This window comes from Thunnus maccoyii, chromosome 5, assembly GCF_910596095.1.
Source record: "Thunnus maccoyii chromosome 5, fThuMac1.1, whole genome shotgun sequence".
NCBI lineage: Eukaryota > Metazoa > Chordata > Actinopteri > Scombriformes > Scombridae > Thunnus > Thunnus maccoyii.
Genome location: NC_056537.1, coordinates 35330957 through 35355693, shown reverse-complemented (window position 1 = coordinate 35355693; position 24737 = coordinate 35330957). Strand labels below are relative to the sequence as shown.

Genomic DNA, 24737 nt, shown 5'->3' with positions numbered 1-24737 from the left:
TACTGGATTTTTTTCCGAAGAAGACAGAAAAATTATTTTATAAATGATACTGAGATTTGGTAATGGGTTATTTCAACCAATTACTCTTTTTTATATTTTGATCATCTCCCTCCTGCCTCTCAAAAATAGAGGAGGAGCAACTTCTTCTGCTTCTATGGACAAGCCTCTGTTTCTGCAGTAGTATGAATATTACTGTTTTCAACAGTAGTATGATGGTTACTGTTATTTTCTTCAGTAATGTCATGGTTACTGTGATTTTCTAGAGTAATATAATGGTTGCTGTGATTTTCTACAGTAACATAATGGTTTATGTAGTAGTATGAATATTACTGTGGTTTTCTACAGTAGTATAATGGTTACTGTTATTTTCTATAGTAGTATAATGTTTACTGTGATTGTCTACAGTAGTATGTTTACAGTGATTTTCTGCAGTAGTGTGTTCATTACTGCATTACTGTGATTTCTACAGTATCATGTAGAAAATCACATTACCATACTGTGAAAATATTCAGAGTAATATACTGTGCAGAAACACAGTAAATTACTGTGGATTTCACAGCCCTTTTTTTACAGTGTAGGTAAAAAACTTCCAGTTTTCATTTTCGCCATTTACGTTCCAGTCTCCTGCAGTCCCACTTAAGAGTATGTGTCTCTTCATTAAACCAGAATGTAAACCTTTTTAGTTGAATAGTTCTGGTAGTAAGAGGTGACGCTAAATCCAGGGGACTAGAGAGAGTCACATATAAGTCACTAGTGAAATTTTCAACAGAGCCTGTCTCTGCAGTGAAAGGAACCAAGACTTCAGGCAACTGCTGACCAAATGTAGCTATAGTAGATGGACCAATGTGATGAGTGGTAAATACATCTGTGCCAACACTAACAGGACAGGCCAATAATGCTTCAGATTTAATGAGAACACAGCCATCTGACACAGCCTTATTGAGATGAATACTGAAATCACCAAGAATTAGAATCTCATCTGAATGAATGACAAGATCTGAGATAAATTCTCCAAATACTTCTAAAAATTGCAAATAAGGGCCAGATGGCCGATAGAGTATCACAATGTTGTATGAACAGAGTCTGTTCGTGGCTGAGGTCAATGGACTTAGAATAAGAGCCTCAAATGAGTTGAATTTAGTGTCAAATTTGGAGGTTTAACTGAAAATAGACATATATTTACCCCCACCTTGTTTATTTGCACCAGCTACATGGGCATAAGTATAGTTAGGTGGGGAAGCTTCATTTAAGGGAAGGAATATTTTTGGTTTAAGCCATGTTTCACATTAATACAATCATATCAAAACTATGTTGAAGAATCAGATAATTTATTAGTAAGGCTTTGGTAGACAGTGATCTGATATTTATAATAATTTAAACATCTTGTTGCAGTGATCAGTGGTAGGCAGAACTGTTTAGCTCCCACTAGATGAAATATTAATTGAAATTAGACACCTTGTACTATCAATTGACAGTTTTGAAGACCTGTGCTTTGGATGGTGGTCACACTTTTGATTACATTAGATATTTGGTTCTGTAGATTAAATGAGTATTAGGTGCTTTTTTGCACGTTTCTCTCTGAATGATGACGTTTGCATGTTATATTATCCATTGTGTTAAATCTTCATCTGAAAAGTAACTAAAGCTGTTAAATAAATGTAGCAGAGTAGAAAGTACAGCATTTCCCTCTCAAATGTAGTGGAGTGGAAGTATAAAGTAGCATCAAATGGAAATGTTCAAGTAAAGTACAAGTCCCTCAAAATTGTACTTAAGTACAGTACTTGAGTAAATGTACTTATTTACCTTCCTCCACTGCAATCTATGCTGTGAGAAATTCCCTGGCTAGATACAAACTAGTTGACTCCACATCTGCACTAGTTTTAAACCTAAACTAAACTAAAAAACTAAATGTAGACACCTGTCTATATTTCCAGATAAAAGAGCTGCTTTGTTCCCAGTAGGGTGAACATGTTTTTCAGCAAACCAGAGACAATTAATTGATGCTGACACATCTTTCTGGCCAACTCAAGCATCCTGACTAAGCTATCTTTTGTGATCTCTGACTGCTTTTCATCCAAACATTACTGGTGCTGACATGAATGACAATGTTGTTGAAAGTAGTGGTGTTGTGTGCCTGGGTTACCTGATTCTCCCTCTGTGATGCCAGCACCCTCAGATTAGCACAGAAAGCACAGAAAATAACACAGTAAGATAAATGAAGCGGTTAGAGCAGAATATAGAGAAGGAGAGAGTCTAAGAGTGTAAACAGAGGTGATTGATCTCACAGAGGTCTGAAGCACCGAGTTGAAAAGACACTGAAGGAACCATAACATAAAGAAAATTCATCCATGCATTTCCCAAACTATTAATTCTTTTATGGTTGCAGTTACTGTAAAAAAAATGGTTAAACTTATCTTACTTAAAGCTGCTCAAGGAGAAATTTGAGAGACACATTGAGAGCATTAGATAGGTTAAATACTTGAGCCCTCCCAAAAATCTTAAATCCTAAACAGGGGTTAAATCTGAACTGTCACATAGCAATTCTTCAGTTACTGGAGCATCAAAGACAAATTACTGACAAAATAGAAGACTGTTCACCCACCTGAAAGCTTTGATTATCAGCACAAAACATAATGTTGTGTGTCATGTTCAGCAACATTCCATCAAATGGAAATATTGTAAATGCATTGTGCATCTTTTTATACATGTTTTAACCAAAATTCAAAATTTCATGTTTGTTTTTGGAGTCATACTGTGGTGTCTCCACTAGTATGTTAAATAAAGTTCTGTGGTTCTGTACAATGCTTAGCTGTACCACATGAGTTTGTGAAGATGAAAGGTCCAGCAGAGGTTGTGCGATTAAAACTAAAACATGAAAACAGACAACTTCAAGAAAGTATATAAAAATAAACTTGGATCAACCGATCTTAAATTATACTTGAACTCAGATTAATTAATTGTTTGTTGGTGCAACCCATCTTCCATCCTCTTGAACCTCGGCTTTCTCTTAGCTCTTTCCATGACATCTGCAGTTTCTTTTGTTGTAATGCAGTATGGAATGACTCTCATTGCCTGCATTGTCTTTGCCTTAATGTTATATGCAATAAAACATTGTGTTTGTTGTGTCATAGCTGTCTTGACCTATTTGTATTTCTTTTACCAGGTCTGATTTCCCCTGGTGTCTCAGTTCCAGTCCAAGTTCCAGGAAGTGAAGCCGACATGTCACAGTACTGGCCACGTCTGCAGTGATGTCGTCTCTCACAGCAGTGACTCTTGCCTGCAGTGATCATCAGCAGTGACTGCAGTAACAGGACTGTATGAGTCATCAACGTATGACCCATCCCTACTCCACAGCTTGAATGTCATAAAAGGACCTGTCATTGTCACTGAAGCAGACTGCACCACAGCAAATTAATAAGGAGAAATGACTGCTTGCCAGAGAAAACTTTCAAACCAAAATCTTGAGACAAACAAGACAGATGGAGTTTGGATACAATTCCTTTTGAAGGACTTCTACAGTATTTACTGGTTACTATAAACCAGTGCAACTTCAGCTACAAGTGGATCAAAGGTCTTGAGGAGTTTTCTCTCCACATCATCTCCATCAGCTGCCATTCAATGTCTGACTTCTGAGGACACTTTGGCACAAGCTGTAGCCCGAGCTGTACTCAAGAAGCTCAGGAAGGTGGACTGTCCTTTGGTAACAGTAAACTCCAGATAGGAAAGAACTACTTCATGTCCATTTGGACATTCTGTGGGAAGACATATTACCTCCACTTTCAGTTCCTAATTTATATCATGTTACTGTTTTTTGCAAAAACAAAGATGCTGACTGAAATGTTAAAGGAAGAACTTGAAGTGAACTGTCTGCTATAAATTTGATTCATCAGCAGATTCCAAAAGCCCTGGCCTAGAATGTGTACAGAACTTTAGAATATGGTGATATGTGTTTGGTATTGTAAAAATCCTGACATGGTTTGAACTGCTAACTGGCATGGATTCTGATCTTCAACTGAAAAACTATGTGTGTTTGTTTTAATTCCAAAGTTGTTAGGTCTATCAATTTTACAGTAAACCAACTTTTGAAAGACTGGAAGCAGAACCAACAACTGGCTAGCTTATAAAGAGTGAACATTAGATTGTGTCTTGGGTATAAATCTGTTTCTTATTTCAAAGTGTAAAGTATTTGTCTTCTCCAGTGATCTGGGAGGGTTTCCATAATAAAGTTATTTCAATTATAATCTTTGTTACATTTGATATAACTGCTATGAAATTATTAAGTTTTGCATTTGCCAAATGATCCCTGGTGCACCTGAATGTGATAAAGAGTGTACAGTATGACGATTTTCAGTAATCCAGGTCATAGACGCATATAATAATTACAAAAGAAGTGGATTTTTGGTTTTAGTCTTAAAGATGTTATACTGCTCCAGAAGGATCACTTCTACTGACAGGTGAGGAGTCCCAGGTATTAAAACTATCTGGGTCATTCAAAGTCTGTCATATGACAGTTCAATCAGGAGAGACAAGTGAATAAAGCAAAATAATTGTTTATTATACAGATGATATTGCTGATTAAGTGTTGACAAAAGTCTTTGGCACTTAGACTCTACAGGGAGATTTTGAATCGTAGAACGTCAGTCCTGAGCAGCAGCAAGATAGATCCCCCCATGGAGTCCAGACACTGGTGGTGGTGGTGGCTGATGACTTCTGCTGGGGCTGATGAGGTTGACGAGGCGATGCACTGACGAATCTGCGAAGACTGGGCACTGATGGGGAGGTGGTGGGGTGCACAAAATGGCAGCATGAAAGAACTAAGGCAGAGAAGGAAATTTATTATTTTTAAAGACAGCTGCAATATGATAGGCTGACAAATAAAGGTGTGTCACCGTGCTATTGGTTAGATGTGATCAGCTGATGTGAAAAGCTGATGTCTTAATTGACACCCAGTGGAATGACAGCAAGGATTTATAAGTGAGCATGCATTAGGGATGGGAATGACAGATGGTTTGAGAAATAATACTAACAACCTGAGCATGCAAAAGATAGTCTTCCTGACTGAACTTTCGCTAATGCAAAATACATTAAAATATGGTGTGGAGGCAGGGTCCAAAATTAACACCTGCCAAGCACCAACTGCGGGTAGACTTTCCATTTGGCGAGTAAATCTCTGAAGGCTATCCACCACACTGGTGGGTACGTATTTGTACCAAAGTAGTCATGTTATAAAATATCTGGCATGATGGCTCAGAGGAAATTACACGTTTGTCCCTAAACAGCGTAGATACACGTACAGTTGAAGTCGGAAGTTTACATACACTTAGGTTGAAATCATTAAAATCATTCTTTAACCACTCCACAGATTTCATGTTAAACTATAGGTTTGGCTAGTTGGTTACTTTGTGCATGACACAAGTAATTTTTTCAATAAACAATTGTTTGCAGATACATTATTTCACTTATAATTTACTATATCACAGTTCCAGTGGGTCAGAAGTTTACATGCACTACATAAACAAGCACATTACATATACAAGTTGACTGTGCCTTTAAACAGCTAGGAAAAAATTGTGTCATGACTTTAGAAGCTTCTGAGGCTAATTGTGTGTGGATGTATTTTAAGGCCTACCTTCAAACTCAGTGCCTCTTTTCTTGATATCCTAGACCTCAGAAAAAAAATGGGGGACCTCCACAAATCTGGTTCATCCTTGAGAGCAATTTCCTGAAGGTACCATGCCTGAGGGTACCACGTTTATCTGTACAAACAATAGTATGCAAGTATAAACACCATGGGACCATCATACCGCTTAGGAAGGAGATGTGTTCTGTCTCCTAAAGATGAACATACTTTGGTGTGAAAAGTGCAAATCAATCCCAGAACAGCAGCAAAGGACCTTGTGAAGATGATGGAGGAAACAGGAACAAAAGTATCTATATCCACAGTAAAAACAAGTCCTATATCCTATATAACCTGAAAAACCGCACAGCAAGGAAGAAGCCGCTGCTTCAAAACTGCCATAAAAGAATCCAGACTACAGTGTGCAACTGCACATGGGGACAAAGATCTTACTTTTTGGAGAAATGTCCTCTGGTCTGATGAACCAAAACATGAAGTTTGGCCATAATGACCATCTTTATGTTTGGAGGAAAAAGAGGGACGCTCACAAGCCAAAGAACATCATCCCGGCCATTGAGGCACGAGAGTGGCAGCATCATGTTGTAGGGGTGGCTTGCTGTAGGAGGGACTGGTGCACTTCACAAAACAGATGGCATCATGAGGAAGGACAATTGAATGGATATATTGACGCAACATCTCAGGACATCAGCCAGGAAGTTAAAGCTTGGTTGCAAATGGGTCTTCCAAATGGACAATGACCCCAAGCACACTTCCAAAGTTGTGGCAAAAGGGCTTAATGACAACAAAGTCAAGATACTGAAGTGGCCATCACAAAGCCTTGACCTCAATCCAATAGAAAATTTGTGGGCAGAACTGAAAAAGCGTGTGCGTGCAAGGAAGCCTACAAATCTGATTCAGTTACACCAGTTCTGTCAGGAGGAATGGGCCAAAATTCCAGCAAGTTATTGTAAGAAGCTTGTGGAAGGCTACCCAAAATGTTTGACCCAAGTTGAAAAGGTTTAAAGGCAATGCTACCAAATACTAAGTGTATGTGAACACCTGATCCTAAAGGGGATGTGATGAAAGAAATAAAAGCTGAAATAATTTCTCTCTACTATTATTCTGACATTTCACATTCTTAAAATCAAGCAGTGATCGTAACTGACCTAAGACAGGGAATGTTAACTATGATCAAAGGTTCAAAGGTCAGTGAAAAATTTAGTTTCAATGTATTTGGTTAAAGTGTATGTAAACTTCCGACTTCAACTGTATGTGTTTTTTATGTGCATCTAACTCATTTTCACTGATTCAACATTCAACAACAATAATATGAATCTCACCGTTGTTATTCCATCATGTGGAATTCAAATGTTTGATCTGTTACTTGGAACTATTCTAAAGTTGAGCTATGCTCTGTGTTTTGATATTCCGCTCTGGTCTGTGTCATGCACACACATGTTGTCCACACCACACCATTGAAGTCCACAAACAAGATAGAGAATGAATGGGAAGTTACCTCTCTCTCTCTCTCTCTTTAGCCCAAATGATGTAAATCAGTTGTAGCAATGGAGAACTTTAATCCCTGCAGATGTTTGTTTTTGTTGGCTAACTTCCCTGATTCACCTGTAAGACATAAAAAACTGTCTGACATCTTTTTACTTTATACCAAAAACAAAATCTCTTCATACAACATTGTGTACCACATTGGTGAACATAAAATATTGGACTGTACTAACATGCTTTGATAATGCATGTTTACTGATTTATTTTATGGAAATTTTGCTCTGGCCTCTTCTTTAAGTTTGTGTTCAGCATAATACCTTATTATCTCAATGAAACATACTGAAATTAATGTATATGTGACACAAAAAGGCAACTTATTATTTTGGCTGCTAAAAAATATGCTTGGCTGGAGGATATTTTTTCATCAAACTTTCATTCAAAAGTTAATTTTGGACAGGTAGGTACTACTTGCAGGGCAGACTAGTGAGATACTGTGGCTAGCGAGCTAATCAGTAGCATGCTAGTACAAGCTAGTCACTTGTGATAATTGACTTGATGCTTCCCATATATTACTTTTACAGTCAATCCACAAAAACTCACTTCTTACAGTAACAGTGACGCAGAAATAAACTCAGCAGGCAGCCAGTAATAGTATCCGCAGGCTAACAAGCACTAAATGTACTGTCATACTCTGGTACATGATTGAATCTGGCAAGCCCCGAAGCCCCCAAGCGTTTTTTTTGGTATTCTTTGGCACATGGGTAGCACTTCAGCATGAACAGGAGAACGAGGGCTGTTGACGAGAGCTGGTATCATCAGCAAAGGAGCTGAATCAGGTCATATATACAAGTTTGTCGTGTGCATTGATCACAGCAGCGAGCACATTCCCCTTGTCAGCCCAGAAAGGAAAACATGTCAGTCACCACCTGCACTGCTGCAATGTTTTCAATTCAGAGTGTATTTCTTTGATGTTTCTGCTTTTGTTTTTGAATGTGTTTTATCATGAGGACTATATGTCACAAATAATGATACATAAAAAGTATGAAAACATAGGATGAAAACAAGCTGTCATGCATCTAAATAGAATGGGGTGGGGTGTTGCTGTGTGGTCGCTATGTTACACTCACTTTTTAATGAGGAATGACAATGTTCACACTAGCCTCGACAGGCTGAACCAATGTGTACCGCACCAATGAGGTGTAAAAGCACCCTTAATTGCCCATAGGCATAGACAGTAAGTGTTATTGGTTTACTGCTCATGTTTGTCAAATTGATAGACTGGCAGTCTGTCCAGCTTGCAGCTTGCCTCTCACTGTGCTTTTGGACAAGCTCCAGTTCTATGTGAACATACACAGGATAAAGCAGGTAGAGAAAATATACGGATGGATGGTAACAGCAGATGGAGAAAATGCATCTATCCCAGGGAAGTCTACCCATGCTGATACAGACTCCCTAAGATACACAAGAAGGGATCCTCACTCGGGCCTATCATTAGCAGCATCATACCTGACATACACCATTGCCAAAAACACCTAAAAACTATTTTAGCTCCTTTTATTGACAACATTTCAAACCACATCCAAAACTCCAGGGACTCCAGGTTTAAAAGGTAAAACTAGACATAGATGAAAATAAGGTGTTCTTTTCCTTTCACATATGTATATGACCACTGCGATAGTGAGGACCATAGAATACAATAATAATAATAGAAATAATAATAATAATAATAATAAACTTTATTTATATAGCACTTTTCAAAATAGAAGTGAGATTGGAAAGTGCTTTCATGGTTAAAACATGTACTACAATTAAGCAGTAAATAAAATCAAATACGACTGAATAAAATACCCCCGGTGTAAGATTAAAAATAATGATCATAAAATAAAAACAATAACAACAGTAGGAATAAAACAGATAAGACATGTTGGAAATAAAGCACTGTGGTATCAATTAAATAAACATTTTTGAGAAGCGATTTAAAAGATGTCACTGATTCTGCAGCCTCAGATTTTCAGGCAGGCAGTTCCAGAGTTGAGGGGCCTTGAATGCAAAAGCCCGGTCACCTTTAGTCTTGAGCCATGACTTAGGAACAGCCAGAAGAACCCTGCCTGAAGATCTGAGGCTGTGCTCTGGCTTGTAGGGAGTAATAACTCAGCAGTGTAGCTGGGCACTAATCCATGAAGTGCTTTAAAGGTAATCAGTAAAATCTTAAAATCAATTAAAGCTGCAAGCAGCGTTGAATGGGCCCTTGCGCCTCTGTTCACGTCAGGCCGCAGTGTAGGGCTTCTGTTATGGGCATGTAGATGTCGTCAGACCCAGGCTGCTTTCAGACAGTGCAAGAAGATACACATCACTTCCTTTGTCCACTGTTTTGGCCGCTGCTGGGGCTGCTTTGCTGAAATTTCGAAGGAGGCGCTATTCAGCCGGTTTGCATCAATGATGGAATAATGTCATGTAGACGTGTTCAGGCCGGGAGAGGTTTGGTGCAGACTGGACCATTTACAATAAAGTTATAGCAACTTCCTCTGTCATGCCAAAACATCAAATCTCAACGGTGTGAGGATGAGAATTTTCTGCAGGGTGAGACATGGCTGTCTTGCTCACACCTGTGTCATCAAAATGATGCAAGTTTTGGGCCCATTCACTTGCATTTCAATTAGTAAATTGAAAACTCTTGATGAGTTTGTGTGTAAAACAAATTAATTACCTAATTTTCATCAAGTCTAATTTTAGAAAAGTAAAGACTTTTAACCCACATGACCTGGTCAAAGTTTGATTGAAATGTGTACTGTCAGGTGTGTAGAGACAATAAGTAACTGCAGCTGGACACAGAAAAATAATATATTTGAATGGAGAGTGTGAGTGAACTAGGTGCTTGGGCCCTAATAAAGGAAAAACTGCAGTACAGAGCTAAAAATTTTAGTTTTGATTTTATTTTTCTGCAGCACTTTATCACTAAACTGTCACTCTCACTCCATTTTTTCCCTTCCCCTCATAGGTCATCCCCACTACTGAATTATACATATAAGACCTATAATTATTGTAAAATAAATGATAATAACACCAAACTTCATACAAAGTTTGTATATAATGTACTGTATGTATATAGACCTTTCTGCTGTATCCTACAAAAATGAGCTCCATTCAACCTCCGCACCCACCCCCCCTCCTATTTTCTCTCTCTCTCTCTCAGTTGGAGAGGAGAACGTCACTCCTCTTGTGAAATCTCCTCATAAATCCCATGACTTTGGCCAAATCTTACACTAAAAATCACATTTTTTGGTAGGAAATTTCGTGGGGAATCCATTGATACAGGTTTGAAAGTGGTCAGACTTATAGTTTAGATGTCAGAAGCCTTTGTTTGACACAAAGTCCATGCCTCCTCCATTCATTTACATTGAAAGGGGTACATGTGATGTGATGTGGCACTGCAACTTTCAGGGCTTATAAAATCCAAACCGCTCGAGTTTTTAACAGCTTTTTTCAGCACAGTGTCATAAGTCATGTATTAAAATTTGAAGCTGATACCATTAACGCCCTCTGAGGAGATAGTGTTTGTTCAGAGGCCAAAATTGAGGCAAAGTCTTACATTGACAGGCTAATTGCAGAATTCCTGTTGGATTTAGGTCAGGGGTGTCAGTGTATGATTTGTAGGTCTTGATGAGATGAATAATTGAGTTTTAGTTTGATCTCTCTATGACATTCCTACGGGCTGTGGCGTCCATTTTAGTTACATAGGTGGCACTAGAGAGCACATTTTGTCACTTTGGGGGTTAATTTTTTACATTTTATCAAATTTTTTACCGCACCTGATGTGTGTGCCAAATTTGGTGGGCCCTAATTATAAAATTGGCTGGTAACCAGTGAAGAAAGGTTAAAACAGGAGTGATATGATCTTGTCCTCTTGTATTTGATAAAAGCCGCACAGCTCCGTTTTGCACTAGCTGAAGGCGTGAGATTGTTTTTCGGCTTAACCCTGAATACAATGAATTACAATAGTCCAACCAAGATGATATAAAGGCATGTATGGCATTCACAAGATCAGGTCAAGAGAGAAAGACTTGATTTCTGAGATCATCATGCTTGGCTTGGCTTAAACATCAACTACTTCAATAACAATGACAGAAAAGTGGTTGCACCATGGGTTCACCAGTGTCTCCCATTTTGACCATATGGAGGATGGCGAAAGGAGTTCCCTTTTGGGAACAGCATCTAACTATTGCTTCATGTCCATCACATCGGGTCAAGATCAATGTCCATGAAGTGCATTCAGGTGTTGAACCAATGAAAAGTAAATAAAAGAAGATTTGAGATATGAGAAAATGAAAAGACATGAGGAATGGCAGTTAAGACCTGCAGATGGGTGGCAAAAGGAAGGGAAAACCTGTGGAAAGAGTATGCTTCCATATAGGGCACAAGGGCTCACTGAAAATTATGTCAAACATATGCTATAGCCTTTTGCAATCACCATGTCTCAGCCCAGTTAAACACCTATGGGAGATTTTGGAGTGGGTTTTAAGTACAACATATACAGGCATATCACATGCCCACCAAACACAATATAGACAGAAGTAGTAAAGGTATGATAGCTGGCATGTGTTGATTTGATAAATGTGATAAAATGGCTGCTTTTGTGGAGAGTTGGGTTGGAAAATAGGACAGTTTACATGTATCCTGATACAAACAGATACATCAAGACACTGCTGGTACATCTTGCCATGTAGCCAGCACTCTGAGCCACCATCATCAAAACAGAAAGTGAGGGAATATGTTTTAGAGGAATGCTGTTCATCCCCCCAGTGGAGTTCCTTAAAGAATATATGACAAGGAGACCTGAAGCTGTTCTGAAGGCACGTGGTGAAACAGCAAATTACCATCAGCCTATCATGTCAAAATGAAACTGCTGTTCAAGTGCAAATTTCTGGTTGCAAAGGGAAAGATTTACAACTGTATGAGTCAACGAGGATTGTGTGGAGTTAAGTTCGGTCTCCATGAGAGGATAGGAATAGAAACTGGCAATGAACTGGCAACCAGTATTCAAACCAAAGAATATAGAGAAAATTGCAATATTAGCGCACACACAAATACCAGACACATTACAACCAAAGGTACCACCAAAAATGTCATACACTGCAAATTCAGAAGTCAGGCATTGTTGAGTAGAAAAAAAAACTATTCATTGGCTCTCTCCCTCTGTCTCATTCATTCATTCAGCCCGTAATTTCTTTCTGTCTTCCATCAGCCAGCAGGTGGCTGCAAAATGAGAATGGGGTCAACCTCTCCTCATTTACCTAACAAAAGACTGAAAAAGAGAGAGAGAGAAAGAGGAGCTGATGGCGGTCAGAGAGAGAAAGAGTAAATCTAAGACAGATGACTCTAAAACTCTCACTCTAAAAAGTTATATTCCATTACATCTTACACAATCCACATCATGTCAGCTGCTATCAATTACTGTCTGCATCAAACTATATTATGGGAACTCTAATGATCAGCATTTAGAGAGTCATCAATGATGGCTTCCTACCTTCCATCACTGAAACAAGAGAGAGAGAGAGAGTGTGTGTGTGTGTGTGTGTGTGTGTGTGTGTGTGTGTATAAGGTGATGTACCACACCCTCACAGGAGAAAAAGGTTTCTAAAGGCTTTTTAACAGCTTCAGCATTCATCCAGACCTGCCTGTTCATCTCATTCAGCTCACATGAAATGGAATTTAGAGATAGAGTTAGCATTTGGAGACAGATATGTCTATATTAATTGCAGTTGTTTTGCATCTTTTTCGGTTAACAATTCAATTCAATTTTATTTATATAGCGCCAAATCACAACAAAAGTCATCTCAGGGCACTTTTCACACAGAGCAGGTCTAGACCATACTCTTTAATTTACAGAGAGAGAGACCCAACAATTCCCCCATGAACAAGCACTTGGCGACAGCGGTAAGGAAAAACTCCCTTTTAATGGGAAGAAACCTCAAGCAGAACCCGGCTCTAGGTGGGCAGCCATCTGCTTTGACCGGTTGGATTGAGAGAGAGAGAAGGGGGTGGGGGGTTTGGGACACAGAGAAGCAGAACAACAACAGCAACAACAACAACAACAACAACAATAACAATAGATACATGACTAGCAACAACAAACAGCAACAACAGCAGGAACAGCTGGAGAAGGACAGAAGGAGGACAAAAGGAGGACATCCCCACACCGGCACGGTTTATGGGGTTTCCTGCAGATGAGAAAGCAGCAATAACTGTAAATGGCTGCAGGTGTTTGAAAACTGCACCTGAACTTCTGTATTTTGATCATGCTAATGATGAAGGCAGGCTGTCTTACTCATTTCGTCAATCACACTCATCCCCACACATATACCAACTAGGCAACTATACAAAATATTATAGAAACCACCAAAAGAACGATGGTGCAGGTTATATTTTCTTAAAGCACCATTGTTCTGCTGTTGAACATATTCAAATTGCTTTACTAATTTTTCAGTTTTTCTGAACTGCTATAACACGAAACCCCATTCTTCAAACCAAATGCTCAGTGGCCTGAACTCATTTATTGAATCGATCAATCTTTTGGCAAAACCTTTCACCTAGTATGAAACAATTTGCAGATCTCATTTACTCTTTTTGCAAAACTCTAAAAAAATTCTCACTCACTAAAACACATTTTACATAGTGACACTTCTGATGCATAATGGTAACCACAGGTGGCAGATGTCCACAATTACAGCACAAATGATATCATGAATCATGATAAATGAATCATAGCTTAGACACTACAACTCTAAATTGTTCACACTTATTGCTAATGATGTCATGAAACCAATATAAGTCGGTTCAGAATGCACAGGCGGCACAGGTGAGTTGAAGGTTGATACCAACAATGGATGGAAACAATCTGAGAGGCAGAGGAGAAAGAGTGTGTGTAAGAGGTGGACAAGGAGAAAGAAGATGAGGACAAGGAAGGGCAAGACCAAGAACAGTAATTTCAGATCAAATTCGAGCAACTGTGATAGACCATGTTCTTGTTCAACAAATGACAGTGAGGGAAGCAAGACAAAGAGTACAACACAATCTCAGCAGATATTCTATGGCCACTGTTGGGACGGGCAGTAGTGCGTTTGATTATTAGCAATAATTCAGATATTGTTAACCTTAATCAATAATTCGGGCATCAACTGTTGGATCTGTGAGGAACACAGTTGATTGTTTGCAATAATTATCAATTATCAAAGATAATTAACTAATTATAACAATTAATAGAATTATTAAAATGAATTAACAAATACGGGGCACCACCCGGAAACCGGGACCAATAACCAAACCAGGTAGTCTCATAAATGGGAGTTCACCTAGGATGTTAATATCTGAGAGATATCAACACTCAAGGGAGAACAAAGAAGGGTGAATTCGAGCTCTGACTCCTTCAATCAGCCACTTTTCACAATGTTACACACAATAATGACAGAAGAACTTCTCTTTAAAGATATAACAGTGTTTATTAAACTTAGCAAAATTAACAAAGTTAACAAATGCTTCATTCAATGAACAACTATTCTAAAATCTAATCATACCAAACAAAACACAACAGCTATGTAAAGGGTTGAACACACGCAGGGGAATGCATGTGTGTGTGTGCGTGCGTGTGCGAGCGTGTGGTGTGTCAAGATGGCGACGAGGCCTGATGTGCTGACGTCGTCGGTCTGCGACACGGACGTGACTATGGGAGGAAGTCACGTCGCATCAGAACCGGATGGCAGAAATATGGCGGTGTCTTGGTTAGACAGAAGCAAGATGGCGCCGTCTGGTGGTCGGCGTCTTGCACTCACCCACTTCTGTGAAAAACACACGTGTCTAATGGCGGATAAGGAAAGACAAAGCGAAGCTTTGTCCGACATTATCTGACCATCAGATGTGCAAAAAGATGTCAATGCGTGTATGTGTGTGCGCGCACGTGTATGTGTTAGTCAGAAGAGAGGGAAGAAGGAGAGAAAGCGATCGGGAGAGGAAGAGAAGCGGTTCCTTTGTCCACAGACAGCGTGTGTACGACCGACAGTCTGTAACGCACGTTGTCTGGTTTCTGACCGACAAAGCAACTTACTTTCTCCCTCACGATGGCACAAACACAGCAGTAGTCCCGAGCGGGACAAACACGAAACAGTCTAGCGTGGTGAACACAACTAAACAGGCAGCAAACTTAAAATACTCCTAAGAGTAAACAGAGAAAAATGGACTCGGCGGTCCGTCAACAGCACAACAAACAATAGCAAAGCTAAAAGCTAAATGCTAAACAACAGCAACTGATGCTGATAGGAACACACAACTAACACTGCCTCTGCTCAGACTTATGCCTTTTACTTGGTCCCTTCAGAAAGCGAGCAGGGTGTGTGTGTAGTCCGTCTTTATGTCGGGCTTTGTCCTGGACTCGGATGCAGACAGTGGCCGTTCTCGCATGGTCGGCGAAAAGCATGGCAGCTGGCTCTCAGCGGCGTGGCGGAGAGAACAGCAGAGTCGACTCGGTGAAGAAGTTCTCTTCCCTCTCGAGGGAATTTGAGGATGCTGGTTGCAGCAGCAGTCTCTCTCGGATCCGGGAATGTGTTCGGGTGAACACGGGTGAAGTCTCGTCTCATCCGGCGAGGGGAGTCTTCGATGAGGGGAAAACACGTGCGTGGGGTACCCCCTTTAGTCAGCTGACTCACAGAGGAACAGGAGTTACCCCTAGCTCAGTGACATGGGAAAGGCGTGTGCTTCAGGGCACGTTCAGTTTTTAAAGGGGCTGTGATGTCACGTCTGCGTCATCAGGACGCTCCGCTGTGCAGGAGCGTCTCCGCCAATGAGACTGTATGTTAACTGTTCCCTGCTGAGGTGTGAAAATCGCAAAGCATCCTTGGAAATGGAGTTTGCAATGGACTCCCATTGTCTGTCAGCAGCATTTTGGCCCTATTCCTTTGTCTCGGGGGAAACAAAGGAACAAGCACCTCGTGGTCAGGCCTGACAGGTTACATGTAGGCCCTCTCTGTGTGACCTCATGGTTTGAGGCCCAACACTATGCTAATTTTAGTCCCTCCCAAATTGATAATCTTGTTGATAGTGCTGCAGGCTCATTGCAAATAACACTCAACTCCAGCGCCCCCTTAAAAAGGAAAATAATAAAACATAAGAGGTTAGCTCCATGGTATAACTCCCAAACCCGCAAATTAAAGCAAACATCACAAAAATTGGAAAGGATTTGGCGTTCCACCAAAGTGGAAGAATCTCGCTCAGTCTGGCAAGATAGTCTTAAAACATAGGAAGGCTCTCTGTAATACCTATTACTCCATTAATTGAGGAGAATAAAAATAGCCCTAGGCTTCTTTTCAGTACTTTGGCCGAGCTGACAAAGAGTCATAACTCTATTAATCCATGTATTCCAATGGCTCTCTGTAGTAATGACTTCATGAGCTTCTTTAATGATAAAATTTTAACAATTAGAGACAAAATTCAACAGTCTCTGCCCTCAACAGGCACCGATTTATCCACAAACTCAAGAACCCAAGAGGCAGCCGTGAAACCTGACATACATTTGGACTGTTTTTCTCCGGTTGACCTTCCTGAATTAACTTCAACAATTTCTTCATCCAAACCTTCAACCTGTCTCTTAGACACCATCCCAACTAGGCTGCTTAAGGAAGTCTTACCCTTAATTAGCACTTCCATACTAAATATGATCAATCTGTCTTTAGTAACAGGCTATGTACCACAGTCCTTTAAAGTAGCTGTAATTAAACCTGTTCTTAAGAAGTCTACTCTCGACTAAGGCGTCTTAGCCAACTATAGACCAATATCTAACCTTCCCTTCCTCTCTAAGATCCTTGAGAAAGCAGTTGCCAATCAGTTGTGTAACTTTCTAGATAACAATAGTTTATTTGAGGATTTTCAGTCAGGATTTAGAGCGCATCATAGCACAGAGACAGCACTGGTGAAGGTCACAAATGACCTCCTGACTGCGTCAGACAAAGGACTTATCTCTGTACTTGTCTTGTTAGATCTTAGTGCCGCATTCGCCAAGTGCTTGCTCATGGGGGAATTGTTGGGGAATTGTTGGGTCTCTGTATATTAAAGAGTACGGTCTTGACCTGCACGGAGTTCCACAAGGTTCTGTTCTTGGACCAATACTATTCACTTTGTATATGCTTCCTTTAGGTGATATTATCCGTAAACACTCCATAAATTTTCATTGCTATGCAGATGATATTTATCAATGAAGCCTGATGAAACCAATCAGCTAACTAGACTCCAAGCATGCCTTAAGGACATAAAGACCTGGATGACCTGCAATTTTCTGCTACTAAACTCAGACAAAACTGAAGTTATTGTGCTTGGCCCTAAACACCTCAGAAACACATTATCTAATGATTTAGCTAATCTAGATGGCATTACCCTGGCCTCCAGCTGCACCGCAAGGAATCTGGGAGTTCTTTTTGATCAGGATATGTCCTTCAACTCCTACATAAAACAAATTTCAAGGACTGCCTTTTTTCACTTACGTAATATTGCAAAAATCAGGCACATCCTGTCTCAACAAGATGCAGAAAAAATAGTCCATGCATTTATTACTTCTAGGCTGGATTACTGCAACTCATTATTATCAGGCTGCCCTAACAAGTCTCTAAAGACTCTCCAGCTGGTTCAGAATGCAGCTGCACGTGTGCTGACTAAAACTAGAGAAAGAGATCATATTTCCCCCATCTTAGCTTTGCTGCATTGGCTTCCAGTAAAATCAAGAATAGAATTCAAAATCCTTCTCCTCACCTACAAAGCCCTTAACGGTCAGGCACCATTATATCTTAAAGAGCTCATAGTACTCTATTTCCCCACTAGAGCACTGCACTCCCAAAATGCAGGCTACAGTCGCCAAAAGTAGAATGGGAGGCAGAGCCTTCAGCTATCAGGCTCCTCTCCTGGAACCATCTTCCAGATTAGGTCCGGGGTGCAGACACCCTCTCTATGTTTAAGAGTAGGCTTAAAACTTTCCTTTTTGATAAAGCTTATAGTTAGGGCCAACCAGGCTCGCCTTGGACCAGCCCTTAGTTATGCTGCTATAGGCCTAGACTGCCGGTGGACTTCCATTGATGCACTGAGCTCCTCTCTCCTCTTCTCCATCTGTATGTATCCTTTTACCATTAATGCATGTTACTAACTTGACTTCTTCCCCGGAGTTCTTTGTGCTTTCTCATCCCCAGGAAACCACATGGACCATGCTGAAGTGTTGGCGTCCTTCCTCTGTCCTTCTCCAGCTGTTGCTGTTTGATGCTGCTAGTCATGTGTCTGTTGTTGTTGTTGTTGCTGTTCTGCTTCTCTGTGCCACCCTCCACCTCCCACCCTCTTCTCTCTCTCTGAACCCAACCGGTCAAAGCAGATGGCCGCCTACCTAGAGCCAGGTTCTGTATGAGGTTTCTTCCCATTAAAAGGGAGTTTTTCCTCACCGCTGTCACCAAGTGCTTGCTCATGGGGGAATTGTAGGGTCTCTCTCTCTGTAAATTAAAGAGTATGGTCTAGACCTGCTCCATGTGAAAAGTGCCCTGAGATGACTTTTGTTGTGATTTGGCACTATATAAATAAAATTGAACAGAAAAATTGAATCCTGATGATGTCATAGTGATGGGTTATCTTGGCTTGAGCTTGGAGACTACAAATTTATAACAGAGGGTCACTGTTATATTTCCTTGCATTGATGTGCATCAACACTCAAGGAAAACAGCTATTTCATTACTTTGGCTCCCCAGATTGCTACACTGCCACTGCCAGTTTCCAACTACTTAATCTGTATAACACAAACTGGGGTTATTTCCTTGACTGCCCTGGTTTGGTATCTTGGTGTGGTACAGTGGGAGGAGAGGTGCAGCAGAGGGTGTGTAATCCTATGCCAAGAATGAGTATGTCTTGTCAGGACAGGTCAAAACTTCTGTGTACTTGTGTTCCACAATACTTTGTCACTTTATTTGGTGAATGCAAGCCAATATAAACCTCCCTGAAGTCACACAAACCCTGTCCCAGGGATGCCTCGTAACCTGTAACTTAAATACGACACAATGACAGAGTGCTGGTGCACCTCAGAAATTAGAATTAATTCAGAATGCTGCAGCCAGGATTTTGACAAATACAAAAAAAGAGATAACATTATCCCTCTGCTCCCATCCCTGCACTGGCTACTTGTATCTTTTACAATTGATTTTAAAGTCCTTTTACTTATCTACAAAGCCTCACATAATCCAGCACATACAATCCTTCACATATGAGCAACTGCCTTTCATTTTATGTCCCAACATGAACTCTCAGATCTTCCACTGCTGTTTTAGATCTCCCCACAAGTGTCCCACAAGAAATCTGGAGAGGCTGTTTTCTGTTTTTATGGCCCTAATCTGTGGGCCCTCCAACACCCTCCCCCTGGATCGTAGAACAGCATATTCCCTTGGAATTTTTACAGGGAAATTTAAAGACCTAATTTTTTAATTTGGCTTTTAATTTAGGTAAACGTTACTCATATAATGGTTAATGTTTTATTGTATTGTGATCAAACTATTTTTTTGTTTTGTTTTTCTTGCTTTGTTAAGCACGTTGGGCTGTATCTTTGCATGAAAGGTAATATACAAATAAAGTATTATTATTATTATTGTTGTTGTTGTTGTTGTTGTTGTTGTTATTATTAATAATTTATGGTGATCTGCGGGAAGACTGTGGAGGACTGCCAGTAAGATGCTGAACTTTAAAATCATTTCAGAGACTGTTTCCCTGGTGAAGATCAGTGCTGCTACCAAACCAGTTTGGGTTTTGCACTAGCTTTATGCAATGGAGGTCAGTAGCCCATTTATGAGTTGCTCGATAATTTAACTCTTTAGTGTTCATGTGTGCAAGATGGGTTGGCTATTTTCTATATTCTATTGTCTTTTGGTTTTAAATCTATTTGTGAATCTGGTGATGCTTGTCAAGTAGAAGCATGGGGAATGGTGATGATAAAAAGTATTGATTGTTAACTGCATTTGAAGTACATTCTGGTTTACTTTTGATCACAGATGTGGTGAGATAATGAATGATACAACCATGAATAGTAGTTAGTTGCATCAGCTTTTACCTACAGTAGGTTATGAGCTTATGATAGCTTAAAAAGGGTTGTTTAAAAGGGACTGCATAATTTAATACTACTTAAAATAAATTGTTGTTAAGCCAGAAGTTATGACAGCAGTGGACATTGGCTTTATTTACTTTTAATGTGAGAAAATGTATAAATTCAGTGAAAGAAGACACTGATGCTTAATGTTTTCTTGCAATATTTACAAATGCGTATGTATTTTTTGTTGCCTACTATACATTCATTTGCAGTAGCATATGTATATATATATATTTTTTGTTTTCAATTTTTTTGTATTCAAAGATTTTTTACTGACTAATGGAACTAATGGAACTATATAACCGAATTATAAAACTAAACCGCTGAAAGGAAAAGCTGTTTGGTCATTGAGTGGAATCCATTTAAAAACCTTCAAGTAGATGCATCAGTCTCTTTCAAGTGGGGAAGCTGCACATACTCTTAAAACATAACTTGACACATACAAAATATTAGACCACATTTTAAGCTCTACTTTTATTTTACATATGGCACCACAGAGGTATTTAACTGCAGATGGTTAATTGTATGGATCATTGCAATGCAGAATAAAATCACAAACTACTACGTGCACAAAACATTCATGGTTACTGGACCATCACTATGTCCAGAAAGGGGAATTCAAGGAAGTAAACCAACGGAATTCAACTTCCAATCTTCAGTGATTATCAATTTGGTACACTGGATGGTGTGATTGCCACTCCTGGAGGGAGCCAAGCCCTGCACCATCATTGCCTGGGCCCACTTTTCAGGAAAAGTGGTTTTCACTAACCGTGGTGAGGCAATGTCATTTGTGAACAATGACTTAAAGAACATGTCCTAAGAACTTTGATGCCACTCTGTGTGTTTATATAGAGGATCAATTATACTATTTTGACATGACTTTTTGCCATTCAGATAGTCCAGTTTGACTTTATGCAACCACAGGATTCTTTTTCTATGTGAGACTGTCCATTTGTTTCATTTACTCCAATCAGCCATGATTGGCAGCGTAGTTGAGCTAGCTTCTTTCTTTAGTTAGATACCGTTCTTCTGGGAGCTACTCACTGGACTTGGGTTTAGCAGTTCCAGGCTTAGAGGGACATTTGTGCTTCATTTGGGGAATCACAAAATGCACAAGAAACATTGCGTAGGATGCAGCAGTGCATCCCGCACAATGTTTATATTAATAAATATAGTTATTATCACATTAATTATTTCCAGAATATGTAGACTCTCCCCAATCCATGCATCTCATGAGATCATATGTGACTCACAGCCAGAGATAATAGGCTGAGAAGACAGCTTGCCCGGCTCACAGTGCGTGATTGGTGGACTTGTGCGTCTGTCTTTTGAAACTAACCAATTGACAAGGCTAGGATGACACACACGTCACAGCCTCTCACCCAACAGTCACCGTGTTTTAATTCACATGATGAAGAGCAATACGAACATAAAAGAGATCCATTTGCAGATGGGTGAGTGTAATATTGAACTTTGTGGGTAAATGTGACCATCTTGGCTAAATGCTGCTTCTATGAGCAATTCGTAGAATTAATTTGTGTAAAAATAGTCATAAACTTTGTTTGACAAAATTTGCTGTCCATTGGTAAAGGTTTGCTCTGTGTAAAAGTTATTTCCTATTTCCTTTTGAATGATCTTAGCAATAATGAATGTTCTTCATTGTTTTGTTTTGTTTTTCTTTTTACAGAGAGGATTCATAGGTGCCAGGGCCACCCCCTCCTTCCTTCCTGCCTTCCACATCACAGTCATCCTCAGAATAAATGCCTCCACCAGCACAAATACCTTACATCTGTGTGTTTTTAATTTGAAAGTGTGAATAAAAATTTGTTTGAAATAGAAACTGTAATGCTTATTTGTTCATGTTATCTCAGTCCCTCATTTGGTGATAGAGTGACAGACAGTACTTCTATTCAAAAAACGATGACAAAATTTAATTGACATTTTTCATACATTTATCTATTATTTTATTCATATATAATACTACTTTTGTGAGCCTAATACTTTGGTAAACCCCTTTCAAGCACAAAAACAACTGGTTCACATGAGTAAAGGTACGTTTTCACATGAGATATGAAGAATTTCTAAACTTAGAATTCCAATTTTCAGGTTTTGGGCCACATGATCTCTTTACACAGTGCTGTACGTCAAAATTGTGACTCATATTTCAGAAAGCTGAGATTGTTCTCAACATTTTGATATGAAACACTTGAGTATTACTGTATAGGCAAGTGCCTTTAAAAAGCAAATTTAATAAGATATATAAAAATTGGGAATACCGTTAGACCCCAGAGGGGTGGGTAGGGAGCATGTTCATGGGTTTGTTAAAGTGTGCTATTGTATACCATAGTATATGGTTTTTATGTTTTGTGTTTTACTCTGCTATTTTGGGTGGATGCTAGATTGTCTTCATCTCTGAGTGAAAGGTGCAGTGTTTAGGATTTAGTGGCATCTAACAGTGAGGTTGCAGATTGCAACAAAATGAATCCTAACATTGGTCTCATGGAATGTGAAGTGTTTCAGCCATGTAATTAAAAGGTGTTGCATTTTCTTGCATCTGAAATCATGGAAGCCAGACATTTTTCTCAAGGAAATGCATATTAGTGTAAATGAACAGTGCAGACTGAGAGCAAATTGGATTTCTCAGGTTTTCCAAGCACCTTTTACTCACAAGGCCAAAGGTGTTGCTATTCTTTTTAGTAAAAATATCTTGGTTCGCCTTGATTCTATGACAGCGGACCCATAGGCAGGTATCACGTCATATAAACTTGTTTATATTTCAAAATATTGTTGCTATTGTGCTTCTGTGTCTTTCTTTCCCCCTCCCGCTTTCTTTGTCAACCTAACCGGTCAAGGCAGATGGCTGCACACCTCAGTCATACCTTCAAAGCAGGTTATCCAGCCTGCAGGGCCTGGGCAACAGGTTCTTTAAAATGCCTGTAGCAAAGAGGCAAAACTGATCAGTAAAAGTCTTTAAAAGTGTTCCATCAAGGTTTAAACAAAGTCAACTTTACAACATACCTTCCAGGAGACTAGCCTCTTCCCCAGCCACATGGGACAAAATGCATCAAGAGTGAGATCTGTGTGCTACCTCTATATATCTGCTCTTAATGAGACAATAGTCTCCAGGTGTGTGTGTCTGCCAGTGAGAGGCAGAGGGAGGAGGAGCTTCCATGGAGGGAGAAAACTGAGATGGTGGCATTATAAGCCTATCTATCACAGAAGCAAATTTGCTTGCCTCTAAACTTAAATTGTGATCAGGTAATGATTAAAGTTCTGGCCACAAAATTGGGTAGCCATACCTCAAAAATTGTATCAGACTGGATTTATCCCTGATAGAATTTCATTCAGTAATGTTTATCTGCTTTTGCATAAGCTATATTCAGGTAATGAAAAGGACACACAAGCTGCCATTTTATCTCTCGTTGCTCAGAGAGCATTTGATCAGATTGAATGCCCTTATATGTTTGAGACATTGAAAAAATTTGGGTTTGGGGCGAATTTAATACAGTGGGTCAAAATGAATTATTACAATCCAGTATCTTGTATTCTACAATTACAATTTACAATTTCATTTAGCAGACGCTTCTATCCAAAGTGACATACACCTGAGAGCTGATACAACACAAACAGGGTTAAGATAAGTTTGAGTCCAATAGGACATAGATGCCAACAGGCAGTGCACAGAGGCAATGCATAGAGTGCATACATTGCAGCAGATTTTTTTTCTTTTTTTGTTTTGTTTTGTTTTGTTTTTTTCTCTTCCTTCAGTCCATCAAGTGCAGAGGTGTTTGCGAAAAAGCTGGGTCTTTAGCCTTTTCTTAGAAATTGAGAGGAACTCTCAGGAGTTTGGTAACTCCTGAATGAGGGAGTTTGGGTAGGCAGGAGTCGTTTTAGTTTCTGTTTTGTAAGAGAGTGTCAGGGTTTTGAATTAGATGTGGGCAGCAACTGGGAGCCAGTGCATTCTGACTAATACAGACAAATCCCAACTTTTTGATTTGTAATGTGGCGTAAGGCAAGGCGATCCCCTTTCCCCTCTTCTTTTTGATATTGCTTTAGAACCTCTTGTAATCGGAATCAGAGGTCACCCAGATATCCATGGTATAAAATTTGGTAATTCAAGATTTAAGATTTAGTTTATTGTCATTTTCTTGTGTATTTGTATACACAAAAAACAGAATACTGTTCCTCCCAGCTCATAGCAGTGCAACAACAACAGAAAGGATAAAGAAAGTACATGTCTCAGTTAAATGTAGACAGCTCTTGCATGTCAATGAGTGACCAGCGGAGTTGGAGTTATATAATCCATTTTGCTGTCCAGAGAACATTAGACAACATGATTGTTGGACCTGCCATTTTGTGTGGATTAACAGTTAGCCTAGCTTGCACTCCCCTGCACTTGCCCAGCTACCACATCCTGTTGCACTGCTTTTGATGTTTCCTCTCCGGTGCAGCTCCAGGCAACGCAGTGCACTC

General features: G+C 39.6%; 1 protein-coding gene and 1 long non-coding RNA gene across 2 annotated transcripts in view; one reads left to right on the top strand and one right to left on the bottom strand.

Moving 5' to 3' along the window:
* The window catches only part of LOC121898116 (paired box protein Pax-6-like), a 44645-nt gene extending 40455 nt beyond the window's left edge, over nt 1–4190 (top strand). The window contains exon 11 of the mRNA XM_042413050.1: nt 3164–4190. Coding sequence (XP_042268984.1) covers nt 3164–3249 — 86 coding nt within the window. The 3' untranslated portion in view covers nt 3250–4190. The remainder of the gene's footprint in view (nt 1–3163) is intronic.
* Nucleotides 4191–4534: 344 nt separating this feature from the next.
* Nucleotides 4535–23345, bottom strand: LOC121898117. The gene is made up of 4 exons (XR_006096353.1): nt 23283–23345; nt 23144–23198; nt 7134–7240; nt 4535–4814 (listed from the first exon to the last, which is right to left on the bottom strand). It is a non-coding gene; the product is annotated as an uncharacterized LOC121898117 (long non-coding RNA).
* Nucleotides 23346–24737: the final 1392 nt, after the last annotated feature.